The sequence below is a fragment of the Microcebus murinus genome, chromosome 16 (assembly GCF_040939455.1).
Source record: "Microcebus murinus isolate Inina chromosome 16, M.murinus_Inina_mat1.0, whole genome shotgun sequence".
NCBI classification, from domain to species: Eukaryota; Metazoa; Chordata; class Mammalia; order Primates; family Cheirogaleidae; genus Microcebus; species Microcebus murinus.
Window position 1 is genome coordinate 24,732,811 of NC_134119.1, and position 13,563 is coordinate 24,746,373.

General features: G+C 42.6%; 2 protein-coding genes across 2 annotated transcripts in view; one reads left to right on the forward strand and one right to left on the reverse strand.

The window, feature by feature from the left end:
* The window catches only part of LOC142876870 (uncharacterized), a 59,044-nt gene extending 46,203 nt beyond the window's left edge, over nt 1-12,841 (reverse strand). The window contains exon 1 of the mRNA XM_076010945.1: nt 11,725-12,841. Within this exon, the coding sequence (XP_075867060.1) occupies nt 11,786-12,433 (648 nt within the window). The 5' untranslated portion in view covers nt 12,434-12,841 and the 3' untranslated portion in view covers nt 11,725-11,785. The remainder of the gene's footprint in view (nt 1-11,724) is intronic.
* Nucleotides 11,993-13,563, forward strand: part of GPCPD1 (glycerophosphocholine phosphodiesterase 1) — a 57,981-nt gene continuing 56,410 nt past the window's right edge. Inside the window, exon 1 of the mRNA XM_012755024.2 lies at nt 11,993-12,163. The gene's annotated coding sequence lies outside the window, so the exon portion shown is untranslated. The remainder of the gene's footprint in view (nt 12,164-13,563) is intronic.

Here is a 13,563-nt window from a genome sequence, read left to right on the forward strand (position 1 = left end):
ACTGAGTTGAGCAAATTCACAGCTAGACAAGGAGAACAAATGTTGTTTCTTCCCAGGCCAGTCTCCTGGTAGGTGCTCCCTGGAGCATTGTGTTGAAAAGGACTGCAGGGGAGCAGCAGGAATGAGTGCTGTGTTGTGTGTTCATCACATCCCCCTCGTCCTCCTCCCCTCCCACCCTCTTCCTCTTCCTCCTCATATTGCACTGGGGCCATAAAAGTGGAGAATTACTTGAAGTAAGCAAAAGGGAAGCCTTATGAAACTATAGATTCATAACACAGTCTATGACATGACCTTGGTATATAGAACAGGGAGAACATACACCAAGAGTATTTAAAAAGAAAGAGACATCTGTGTGGGAATCTTGGATTGGCTGAGCCTGGCTGGCATACTGCAGAATCAGCACTCTTTTAGAGACAAATAGAGATTTCTGGGTATTACAGGATTTTTAGGTCTCCAAATTCCTTAAAAATTCCAAAATGAGTTTAATCTTCTATAAGAAGAATTTTGGCTGTTTGCCTTATACAATGGGTACTCACTTTGGTCATAATTCTATAATTTAAATAAATTGGTGACTAGAAAATGGCTTCTCTGGGACTTAAGGACATAATCACTTATTTTAATGACAAGTTTTATGTATGCCATTTTTCAATAGACCCTTTATTTTTTTCCTTCATCTTTTTTCTTTTTTTCTAAGAGGCAGGCTCTCACTCTGTTGCCCAGGAAGGAGTACAGTGATGTGAGCATAGTTCACTGCAGCCTCAAACTCCTTGGCACAAGTAATATTCCTGCCTCAGTCTCCCAAGTAGCTAGGACTACAGGTGCATGCCACCATGCCTGGCAATTTTTCTTATTTTTTATAGAGACAAGGTCTCACTATGCTGTCCAGGTTGGTCTCGAACTCTTGGCTTCAAGTGGTCCTCCTGCCTAGGCCTCTTATAACATGAGGCAACCATGCCTGGCACAAGCCACCACACCTGGTCTCTATAGAACCTTTTTGTAATAAACTGTCTACCTGGGCCCAGACATGGTGGACCAGTTTGTAATCCCAGTACTTTGGGAGGACTAGGCAGGAAGATCACAAGTGTTTCTAAAATCAACTAATCGTAGAATTTATTAATGCTCATTTCTATACTTGGCTGGGTAATAAAATAACTTGAGAGACAGTTTTCATTTCTGATGGGCATTCACTGACTACACACAATATTATTTAGTCTTCTAACTATGAATCAAGGGCAAAATGTTTGTATTAAATAAATGAAGACCACTTATTTTGATTTTTTTATAAAAATGCCAGTAGTTAGTTAAATTTGGAGGAAAAAAATGGCCTTAGAATTTTTTTTTTTTTGAGACAGAGTCTCGCTTTGTTGCCCAGGCTAGAGTGAGTGCCGTGGCATCAGCCTAGCTCACAGCAACCTCAAACTCCTGGGCTCAGGCAATCCTACTGCCTCAGCCTGCCAAGTAGCTGGGACTACAGGCATGTGCCACCATACCCGCCTAATTTTGTCTATATATATTAGTTTGCCAATTAATTTCTTTCTATTTATAGTAGAGACGGGGGTCTCACTCTTGCTCAGGCTGGTTTCGAACTCCTGACCTTGAGCAATCCACCCGCCTTGGTCTCCCAGAGTGCTAGGATTATAGGTGTGAACCATCGTGCCTGGCCAAAAAAAAAAAAATGCCCTTAGAATTCTAATTGTCAGGGCTGGGCTTGGTGGCTCTCCTAACACTCTGGGAGACCAAGGCAGGAAGATTGCTTGAGCTCAGGAGTTTGAATCCAGCCTGAGCAAGGAAAAGATCTCTTATCTTCTAAAAATAGAAAAATTAGCCAGGTGTCATGGTGCTCACCTGTAGTCCCAGTTACTTGGGAGGCTGAGGCAAGAAGATTACTTGAGCCCAGTTTGAGGTTGCTGTGAACTATGATGATGCCACTGCATTCTTCCCTGGGGAGACAGAGTAAGACTCTGTCTCAAAAAAAAAAAAAAAAAAAAAAAGAATTCTAATTGTCATCACTTTCACAGGTCTTGCTGTTTTCTTCCTTTTCTTTAGGAACATATCTTAATTATATTTCATCTCTTAGTATTTTGATATCTGGACACATTGATTATATATCTATACAATTGATTGTATGATCACACTGACTAATCCCAAGTGGTTTGGATGATTTCCCCCCCCCCACCTTCTCCCCATGTGCTGTGGATTTGGACTTAATTTGCAGGAAAATACAGTAAGAAATACAGCTGTGGTGCCCACCTATTTTCATGAAAAGGAAGTCAGGTTTCCTTTACTCAGCAGGATTGGGATAATCAGAAGCTTGCTCTGTTATCCTGGAATCCAAACTCAGAGGCTTATGTGAGTCAGGAAAGAAATAGGACATGTATGATTAGATCAGGGAAATGTAAATCAAAACCACAATGAGATATCACTTATCCCCAGTGAGAATGGCATTTATCAAAATGTCCCAAAATGATAAATGTTGGCATGGCTGTAGAGAGGTAGGAACACTCATACACTGCTGGTGGGACTGCAAACTAGTACAACCTCTGTGGAAAGCAATATGGAGATACCTCAAAGAGATACATGCAGAACTACCATTTGATCCAGCAATCCCATTACTGGGCATCTACCCAAAAGAACAAAAGACATTCTATAAAAAAGACACCTACACTCGAATGTTTATAGCAGCACAATTCACAATTGCAAAGATGTGGAAACAACCCAAGTGCCCATCAATTCATGAGGGGATTAATAAAATGTGGTATATGTGTACCATGGAGTACTACTCAGCCACAAAAAACAATGGTGATATAGCACCTCTTGTATTATCCTGGATAGAGCTGGAACCCATTCTAAGTATCCCAAGAATGGAAAAACAAGTACCACATGTACTCACCATCAAATGTGTATTAACTGATCAACACTTAAGTGCATATGTAGTAATACCATTCATCAGGCGTCAAGTAGATGGGAGGTGGGAGGAGGGGATGGTTATATACACATGTATTGGGTGTAGTGCACACTATCTGGGGGATGACACTCTTGAAGCTCTGACTTGGGTGGGGCAAGGGCAATATATGTAATCTAAACATTTGTACCCCCATAATATGCTGAAATAATAAAAAAAGGAAATGTATGATTAGGACAGTGGGTGGGTTACAGGGCCAGGAGTTTGAGACCAGCCTGGACAACATTGTGAGATCCCCATTACTATGGTGGGGGCCTGTGTTGGGTTCGGGTATACCTTCAGAATTAAATAAATTAAAAAAAAAATCTCTCCAGTGGGGACACATAGCATTGTTTTATTATTATTATTTTAGAAACAATGTCTTGCTCTGTCACCCAGGCTAGAGTACAGTGGTGTAATCATAGCTCACTATAACCTCAAATTCCTCCCACCTCAGCCTTCCAAGGAGCTAGGACTATGAGTGCCACTATGCTCAGCTAATTTTTAGAAAAATTTTTATCTTGCTATGTTGCCCAGGTTGGTCTGAATTCCTGGCCTCAAGCAATCCTCTCTCCTCAACTTCCCAAAGCGCTGGGATTACAGGCGTGAGCTACCATGCCTAGCCTATTTTATTAATAAATAAAATATTGACATCCAGAACTGACAAACTGAATACTTTCTCCTGAAATTTTCAGTGTTCTCTATATTTATACCACTATGTGCCAGGAATTATGCTGAGGCGTGAAAATCAATCAGACATAGTTCTTCCCCTTGACCGCGTGATTATAGGAGAACAAAATAGAGATATAGCAGATAAAGTCAAGGAAGCATTAGTTCTCACTCTCATTTTCGTTTTCTAGGTAAATAACAAAGGTATGGTGTGAGCCAGCATGTCCGGAATATAATAGAGAGTTGAATCATGGACTATAATATCCCCTTCTAAATCATGCACGTAATGAATTGTGTGCCATTGCCAAGAACCCCTGCCTTCCTGACTCCAGTGCCAGCTCTCTTTGGCTGGCTGCCAGTCTGGAGTTGGCAGCTGGGTTTAGAGCCTAGTGCATGGTAACTGCGCTGTTAGAGTTCTTTTGTTCACAGTAAGGATATGTCCTGAAAACAGCACCTCATTCAACAGATAGTCATCAATATTTTCACTAAAATGATAGCTAGTCAATGGTTGCTACATTGAAGCAGTAAAAAGAATTTTCTTGAGGAATCTATTTTAATGCAGAATGTACAAAACTGAGAGGCATTTGGAAAGATACAAAAAATAATAATTAATGGAGCAGGCTGGAAACAAAATGTAACTTTTGCTTCTTAGTTTTAGAAGGTCTTGATTTTTAAAGAGTTTATAAGACATATGCTTTCCAGAATTGCAATTATGTCACCTTATGTTACACATGGTGATTTTTCTTTAAAGCGTCATGATGTCTGGTTTCACCTACATACTAGTCATTTAGAAATGGTATCTCGTTACTCAGGATGTTTCTAGAATGCTACACTAACAGAACATGAAAACTTGAACTAATACTTATATGGGTCAGGTATTACCAAATGATGAAAAAGTTGCTTTAGTAGAAATAGAATGTAAGCTTTTCCCAATCAGTTGTGAAAAATAGGCCATTGTCTTTTTTGGTGGGCAAGGAGACTTTGTATAGTGATTGACAAGTCTTTCAAGACAATTCTTCCATTAAACAAATAATATTATTTGAAGCTCTTTCCCTCTGCCTTTTTTTTTCCCTTAAGAAACAGGGTCTCACTATGTCTCTGGGAGGCCGAGGCAGGCGGATTGCTCAAGGTCAGGAGTTCGAAACCAGCCTGAGCAAGAGTGAGACCCCAGTCTCTACTATAAATAGAAAGAAATTAATTGGCCAACTAATATATATAGAAAAAATGAGCCGGGCATGGTGGCGCATGCCTGTAGTCCCAGCTACTCAGGAGGCTGAGGCAGCAGGATTGCTTGAGCCCAGGAGTTTGAGGTTGCTGTGAGCTAGGCTGATGCCATGGCACTCACTCTAGCCTGGGCAACAAAGGGAGACTCTGTCTCAAAAAAAAAAAAAAAAAAAGAAAAAAAAAAGAAAAGAAAAGAAAAGAAAATTAGACCTTAAAAAGAAAAAGAAACAGGGTCTCACTATGTTGTCTAGGCTGGAATACAGTAGCAATTTGCAAGCTCAATCATAGCTCACTGCAGCCTCAAATTCCTGGGGGCTCAAGGGATCCTCCCACCTCAGCCTCCTGAGTAGCTGGAGCTATAGATGTGTGCCACTTCACCTGGTTCTCTAATGCTCTCCATTTTTTATGATATAGATTTTAAAACACGGGTAAGAAAATCTAGTGGGTAAATAACACTGGAGATCCTCTTTCTCTGTCTCTCACAGCAAGTAGCTTAATTGCTGTAATTCTGTGAGTTAGACTATTTCATCTATTCTAAGGGCTTTCTTTAAAATTTTAACCTCTCTAAAATCACTGATGGCCAAGCAGCAGTCCTGACATAGTTGTGATCTCCTGGGCATGCTTGAATATGGTTGTTTTTCTTGGTGCCACAAACAATAGCTGCAACCCTGGGGTGTTTCAATGACTGAACCATTTGAGGACCACTGGAGGATAAAGCAAGGGTCCTGACTATTTTTAGAAGTTGATTGTTGACACTTTCTCTTAGGATCCAAAATAGTATTGTTACCAAAACTTGCACAACAGTATTGGTAGCTAAAGACAGCATTTCTTGATTCTTAGTATTATCTTGCAATCAGTTTCTTAAACATGATGAAATTGGTAGTTTCTTTATAGAAGTGAGGTTCAGAGAAGGCCTGGGAGGGTGGTCAGCCTTAGGGATCAGCAGGCACTATGCTAGGCCTTGGGAGCCTTCTCAAACTTCACCAGAGCTGCCCTGGGGTGTTTAAATTCCTGTTTCAAGATAGAGAAACAGGCCGGGTGTGGTGCCTCACGCCTGTAATCCTAGCACTCTGGGAGGCTGAGGCGGGCGGATTGCTCGAGGTCAGGAGTTCGAAACCAGCCTGAGCAAGAGTGAGACCCCTGTCTCTACTATAAATAGAAAGAAATTAATTGGCCAACTAATTTATATAGAAAAAATTAGCCGGGCATGGTGGTGCATGCCTGTAGTCCTAGCTACTAGGGAGGCTGAGGCAGGAGGATAGCTTGAGCCCAGGAGTCTGAGATTGCTGTGAGCTAGGCTGACGCCAGGGCACTCACTCTAGCCTGGGCAACAAAGCCAGACTCTGTCTCAAAAAAAAAAAAAAAAAAAAAAAAGATAGAGAAACAGGTCAAAGGAGACATTTGGACCCTACCATTTGAAACTTTCTTGCTACAGACATTTTGATCTTATGATGCATTTGAGAGTTTGGAAAGGAATATACCAAAAGAGCTACAGCTAATTTGAAACTGGTCAAAGGCTCACATTTGAGGCACCTAAATTGCTTTGGAAATCAGCAATTTCCTTGGCTTTCTCCATATAGGATTGATCTTTATTTAAAAGAATAATCAATAGCAAACAGTAACAACTTGGTCACCTACATGAAGCATAAGTAACACATACTATAATTTGGGAAGTTGTCCATGGACTCAAACAGAGGGAATGAAAGGCATAGACAGTCCCTTTGAGCATCAGGGCCACCAATGAGGTACATAAAACACAGAAAACTGATAGTATTTGAGTCTGATAAAAGATTCTTACAGTAGAATGACTGTGGAATTATCTGAATATAGTCACAATATTTTCCTGAATTGATCAAGAGATAAGTCATCAGTCTTTTATCCAAGTCATAATGAATACCTCTAGGGGAAGAATCAGCACAAAACAAAGCTGATTATAGCGAAAACCGCCAAGGTAAACAGTGCTATTATCTAAACATTGGAAGAATCAATCCTTTGTAATGAAACATAGACTTGGGTAAAAATAATGGCCACAAAAGAGAACTCACAATGGTAGAAGCTATAGTTGGTAGTTGGTTTAAAATATCATTGTATCAGCATAAAACAATTTTTTGGTGGTAAAATACATATGAAAAAATTGAGTCTAATAAAAATAATTTTAGCAAAATAAAAATGGAACAAATTAGCAGCAACTTAACTGTACCTTCTAGAAAAATTAAGAAATTAAATGGTTTCAACAGTTTTCTCCAGAAATAAAGTCTCAAAATTCATGAATAGTAGTAAAGTTTTTTTTTTTTTTTTTTTTTTTTACCAAAGATTTATATTTAAAATGTCACAGATTGTAAGAGATAGGATTCAAGTCCAGCTCTGGCTTTTAAGTCTAGAGCTTTTTATTTATTTATTTTTTAAAAAGAGACAGGGGTGGGGAATCTTACTCTCGCTCAGATTGGTCTCAAAATCCTGAGCGCAAGCAATCCTCCTGCCTTGGCCTCCCAGAGTGCTAGGATTGCAAGTGTGAGCCACTGCACCCAGCCTAGAGCTTTTTTTTAAATTAATACTACTGTAACAGAGATAAAGACCTGAAAAAGGGCAACATGTTTTACAAGTCCCTTTAAAAACCCTTATGCTTTTTTTTTTTTTTTTTTGAGACAGAGTCTCACTTTGTTGCCCAGGCTAGAGTGAGTGCCATGGCATCAGCCTAGCTCAGAGCAACCTCAAACTCCTGGGCTCAAGCGATCCTCCTGCCTCAGCCTCCTGAGTAGCTGAGACTACAGGCATGTGTCACCATGCTTGGCTAATTTTTTCTATATATATTAGTTGGCCAATTAATTTCTTTCTATTTATAGTAGAGACGGGGGTTCACTCTTGCTCAGGCTGGTTTCGAACTCCTGACCTCCAGCAAATCTGCCCGCCTCGGCCTCCCAGAGAGCTAGGATTATAGGCATGAGTCACCATGCCCAGCCAAAACCCCTTACCCTTTTTAGGAATTAAAACCTGCATTCTGGCTGGGCGGTGGTGGCTAAGGCCTGTAATCCTAGCACTCTAGGAGGCCGAGGCGGGCGGATTGCTCCAGGTTAGGAGTTCGAAACCAGCCTAAGCAAGAGCGAGACCCCCGTCTCTACTATAAAAACAGAAAGAAATTAATTGGCCAACTAATACAGATAGACAAAATTAGCCGGGCATGGTGGCACATGCCTGTAGTCCCAGCTACTCAGGAGGCTGAGGCAGAAGGATTGCTTGAGCCCAGGAGTTTGAGGTTGCTGTGAGCTAGGCTGACGCCAGGGCACTCACTCTAGCCTGGGCAACAAAGCGGGACTCTGTCTCAAAAAAATAAAATAAAATAAATAAAAAATTAATTCATAAAAGTGAAATCTTGTGGTGCTGATTTCAGACAAATGGGACAACATATTTCATTATTTAATCAAGTAAGATAATGAATGTTAAATATTTTGTAAAATCCATAACATATGGAGCTCTTCTGGAAATAATGAGGTAAGCCCTAAATTAATCTCATTAACCATGTGTTTGAAAAGTTGTAACATTCCACAGAAGTGGCAGGAGAAAGGAATGTGTTATCTATGCTCTACTTTAATATCCCAATCAGATCAGGGTGGAAAGGCAGTAATCTGAAATACACTGCATTATCAAAGAGTTTCTAACCAAGGCTGTGTAAAATGGCATTTCCTGGAATCCCTTCTTCTCCTGGGTTCGTTTTGGTTTCTCTGTCAATTATCTAATGCTACTGGCTTGTTTCTCAATTTTTGGCCCAATGATGGCATCCCTTTGAATATGTATAATTCTTTTGCCAATTTCAAGAGCATTTAGGGAAAGAGCATGGATTAGGTCTATTAACTTGAACAATAAACATTAGGCAAATAATAGCTTAACTAAATGGTGAGTACAGGAAAATAAAGATCTACTACAAACATTGTTTTTCCAGAGCTGCTTAGATCGGATACTATAAACATTTAAAGGAAGCAAACACTTATGAAAAAATTTATCACTTAAGTATGACCAACAGTAAAGGAATGAAATCAACTCCAAGCTATTTTGGAAATGTAGGACAGCAGAATGTAACAGATAATGGTACATACTAGAAGAAAATTTTATTTCTTTAAGAAATTTGGGGCCGGGCGCGGTGGCTCACGCCTGTAATCCTAGCTCTCTGGGAGGCCGAGGCGGGTGGATTGCTCGAGGTCGGGAGTTCAAAACCAGCCTGAGCAAGAGCGAGACCCCGTCTCTACTATAAATAGAAAGAAACTAATTGGCCAACTAATATATATAGAAAAAATTAGCCGGGCATGGTGGCGCATGCCTGTAGTCCCAGCTACTTGGGAGGCTGAGACAGAAGGATCGCTTGAGCCCAGGAGTCTGAGGTTGCTGTGAGCTAGGCTGATGCCACGGCACTCACTCTAGCCTAGGCAACAAAGTGAGACTCTGTCTCAAAAAAAAAAAAAAAAAAAAAAGAAATTTGGGATTAAGCACAAACTACTGTGAACTCAAATAAAATCTTTTTTTTTTTTTTTCTTTTTTTGAGACAGAGTGACACTTTGTTGCCCAGGCTAGAGTTGGCCAATTAATTTCTTTCTGTTTTTATAGTAGAGACGGGGTCTTGCTCTTGCTCAGGCTGGTTTCAAACTCCCAACCTGGAGCAATCCGCCTGCCTCGGCCTCCCAGAGTGCTAGGATTACAGGCGTTAGCTACCTCGCCCGGCCTTAAATAAAATCTTAATCTCCCCAGCCAACTGAATGCCCCCTGCCATGGCCAAGGGGACCCTAGAAATACCCTAAAGCTGAGTTGCTGGCCATGAGAAGGGAGGTCAGACATGCTCCAATATGCCCTTTTCTCTTCTTGGAGATATCCTTTGTAACTCATTAATAGGTCTAAAACTATGCAGGACAAAGCTTAAACCACACCTGTATGTACTCAATTTATTTAACGGATTACTTGAGTTTAAGAATATGTCCGGTGGCTTGTCTTCGGTGGCTTAACAGACTTCATTATCTTAACCTAACACATTCTGAGCCTTGAAAGCTTCATTCCTTTAAACAATTACAAACCTATAACCTGTAATTCCCTGCTTTGAAATGTCTTGCCTTTTCCGGCCAAACCAATGTATACCTTCCATGTATTGATTTATGACTTTATGTATAATTCTTGTCTCCCTGAAATGTTTACAACCAAACTGTAACCCAACCATAGGGAGACCGTATACCCAAGGCTTCTTGGACATGGCTCTCTGGGCCATGGATGCACATATTTGTCTCAGAATAACCCTTTTTAAATTATTTCACAGAGATTGTTTCTTTTCTGTTGATAGTAGGTACTTAATAATTATTTAACTGACTGGAAGACACTGTCAGAAATGCTTTGGTATCTAATCCAAGCTCAAATATCAAACGTGGTCAGGAACAATAGGATTTATAAGACCAGAAACTCTGTCTATAGAGCTCATCTATTGCAAACACCTTTTCAGTAGGCTCAATGGAACCAATTTGAAACTCTTACTTATCTGGAGGCTTTTTGGAAACAACAACAACAACAACAACAAAAAAAAAAAAACAAAGAAAGAAAGAAACTCTTACTGAAAGAGAACTTAAACGTCTCCTGAACATGTGGTTCTTTTTAGTTTTTTTTTTTTTTGTTTTTTTTTTTTGAGACAGAGTCTCACTTTGTTGTCCAGGCTAGAGTGAGTGCCGTGGCGTCAGCCTAGCTCACAGCAACCTCAAACTCCTGGGCTCGAGCGATCCTTCTGCCTCAGCCTCCCGAGTAGCTGGGACTACAGGCATGAGCCACCATGCCCGGCTAATTATTTTTTTTATATATATATCAGTTGGCCAATTAATTTCTTTCTATTTATAGTAGAGACGGGGTCTCGCTCTTGCTCAGGCTGGTTTTGAACTCCTGACCTTGAGCAATCCGCCCGCCTGGGCCTCCCAAGAGCTAGGATTACAGGCGTGAGCCACCGTGCCCGGCCTCTTTTTAGTTTTTAATACCTCATTTGATTTAAATGAAATCTGATAACATAGTTTTACATTAGAAGTTAATCAGAAGTTGTTACAGAGGGATTTGCCTAACAAAAATATGGCGAAAAGATGTTTTCTGTCTCTTAAAACTTCCCCTACTCTTTTTGGAAATCTGAGGCCTACATCCCTGCCTGGAGGTGTGGGCGGGTGTTGGGACAGGCAGGGAAATCTCTTGTTCTTTACGTCAGAGAAGACAGCTCAGCTGAATTGTCCACCCCAGGCTTCCTCTTAGGCTGAGATGGGATGATTAGAATGTCAATGACAATAGCCTTGAACTGAAGGCTCTCCCTTTAAAAGCTCTGTATTTCTGCTTATGTTCAGGAGAGTCATCCATTTTTCTTCCTTTGCTGGCAAGGTAATAAACCTCTCCTCAACTGATGCGGCCTCGTGGACAAGTGCAGGAGTAACAATTTAACTTAGGTGAGTGGGAAACACTGACTAATTTTGGGGAAATCAAAAGAGAAAAAAAAATTGTGCTTTTTAAAAAAAATTTTGATAGGACCCATTTCAGAAAAATAAAGGACTACAACTTTTGCAGAGAGCGTCTTTCTGCTTTCAGAAATGTTCCTTCAAACTTTAATTTACATACCAATAAGTCGCTAAACCGAGATTTGACTAGGCAGGTTTGGGATGGGCTTGTGAGGCTGCAATTCTAACAGGTCCCTGGTGCTGCTGGTTTGTAGACCATACTTTGCCTAGCAAAGGTATAAACTCACAACCATCTTAGGTGACCTAATCCTCATTTTCAACTTTAAAGATTTGATGCAATGGTGACTTGTTTTGCAACTAAACAAAGTTTCCAGAAAACATCACTCCTGCTAATTTCCCTCGTTTTCAAATGGGGAAAACAGTGCAATTTAGAATTGCCGGTCCAGCCTCCACCCTTCCATTGTCCAGTTTTGGAGGACCGCGCTGTGCCGCAAGTGTCCTACGCGCCGGTACCACGGCCCGAGTCGGTGGAGGGACCCCCGGGGATACCCAGCCGCAGCCTGGAGCCCCGCCCGGAAACTCGTGGGCCCGCCCCCCGCGCGTGCCCACCGATTGGCTGGGACGGCGCCGGGCGTGACGTCAGGCCCCGCCCCGCTGCCCTCCGGCCCCGCCCCGCGGGGCGGCCTGGCGGTTTGGTCTGGAGCAGCTGAAACCGGTTTGAGCGGAGCCTCTTCCTGCCGCTCGGCGCCGCCGCGGGCCGCCTAGGGGAGCGCTGGCGAGGCGCGGACGGCGGGCACCCGGCATCTCGGCCCGCGGCCCTCGCTCTCGGGCGCGGCGGCGAAGGCAACGCGGACCCGCAGACCCGCGGACCGGGCAGGTGAGGCGGCCGGACCGGGCCGGGCCGGCGCTGGGTGCGGAGGCCGCGGCGGCAGCTCAAGTGACGGGGCGAGCTGTCAGGACTGCCGGGCCTGGGGTCGCGGCGGGCGGACGGGCGGGCTCCCGGGCCGGGCGGGCGGGCGCTGCCCGCGAGGCAAGTAGCGGCCGTGACGTTCGCTGCGGTGAGTCGGCGGGTAGGGCGCAATATTTGATTCTGTTTGCTGCGGCGATTCCGCCGGGCTGCCTGATGCTTAGTTCCCTTCTGAAACATGCCTGGGGTGTCGTAGGTATGGCCGGGGCGAGCGGAGCGTAGACCACCGCGGAGATACAAAGTGCTAAGTTAAGGAACAAAGGAACGAAAAATGCAGGTGAAGTCCTCTGGGCACCCCGTCCACAGGGCATACCCCTCGCCCATTGCCGCTCTGTGTCCCCGAGTCATTCGTAGTGTTTGGACGACTGCTTATTTTCCGAAATTGTCTAAAGACGCAGTCTAGGGCATGTTTGTGTAACTGTTATTCCGAGAAACCGAAGTGCCTTACTTTCCTAGGAAAAGGTTCCAGGAATAGTCATCAGTGCCCTCGATCACATTTTAAGACTGCTGCCCCCTTGTCTCCAAAGCTGTACTTTTCCCGAAGCTCTTCAAACTGCCTTGCTGAGAGTTTGAGAAAGCCTCAGTCAAATGCGGCATCAGCCCCCGCCCCAGGGTCCACTGCCTAGTTTTGCGAGGGAAATCACGCACGAGTTGTAGAGCATTCTTTCACCTTGAGGCAGCTGTTGAGTCTGTAGCACCAACACAGGAACTGAGCAAACCAGGCAGGATGTTTGGACCTGATGTTTTCTTCATACTCTTCTGTCGCCCTCCTCCCGGTTTCTGCGCAGCTCCTTCAAACCACTCTACCTCTTCATGCTTCTCCTCCTTGCTACATTTCTGACAGTTGTGACTTACGGAAGAAGTAAACACAAGCTATATCAGTCTTTCCAAAATCCGTAATGCTGTGGATACAAATAACACAACATAAAGCTAACAGAGGTAAAGCTGCACACGATCCAGTCCACTTCTGATTTAAGAACTAGGGAGAACCAAGAACTAAAGAGAACCAGTATTCTAGATAAAATGTCCATATGCAAAAATAAGGTATAGGAAAGTTGGACTCAGAAATAGTGACCACAAAGTAAAAAAATGGCAGAGTGGGTAAAATTTGATATGTACAGAAACTTAAGTCGATGAATCAGATCTTTGTGTATAACTTAAGCAGGAAAAATGTGTGAAATATATATGTGAAAATAACATCAAGATAAAATGAAATGGAAAACGTTTGGGGAAATGTTACTGCATAGTTTAGAAAGTTGATCAAGGAAATAACTTGGCTTCCAGAAATATATTTCAGAAAATGCTTTGCT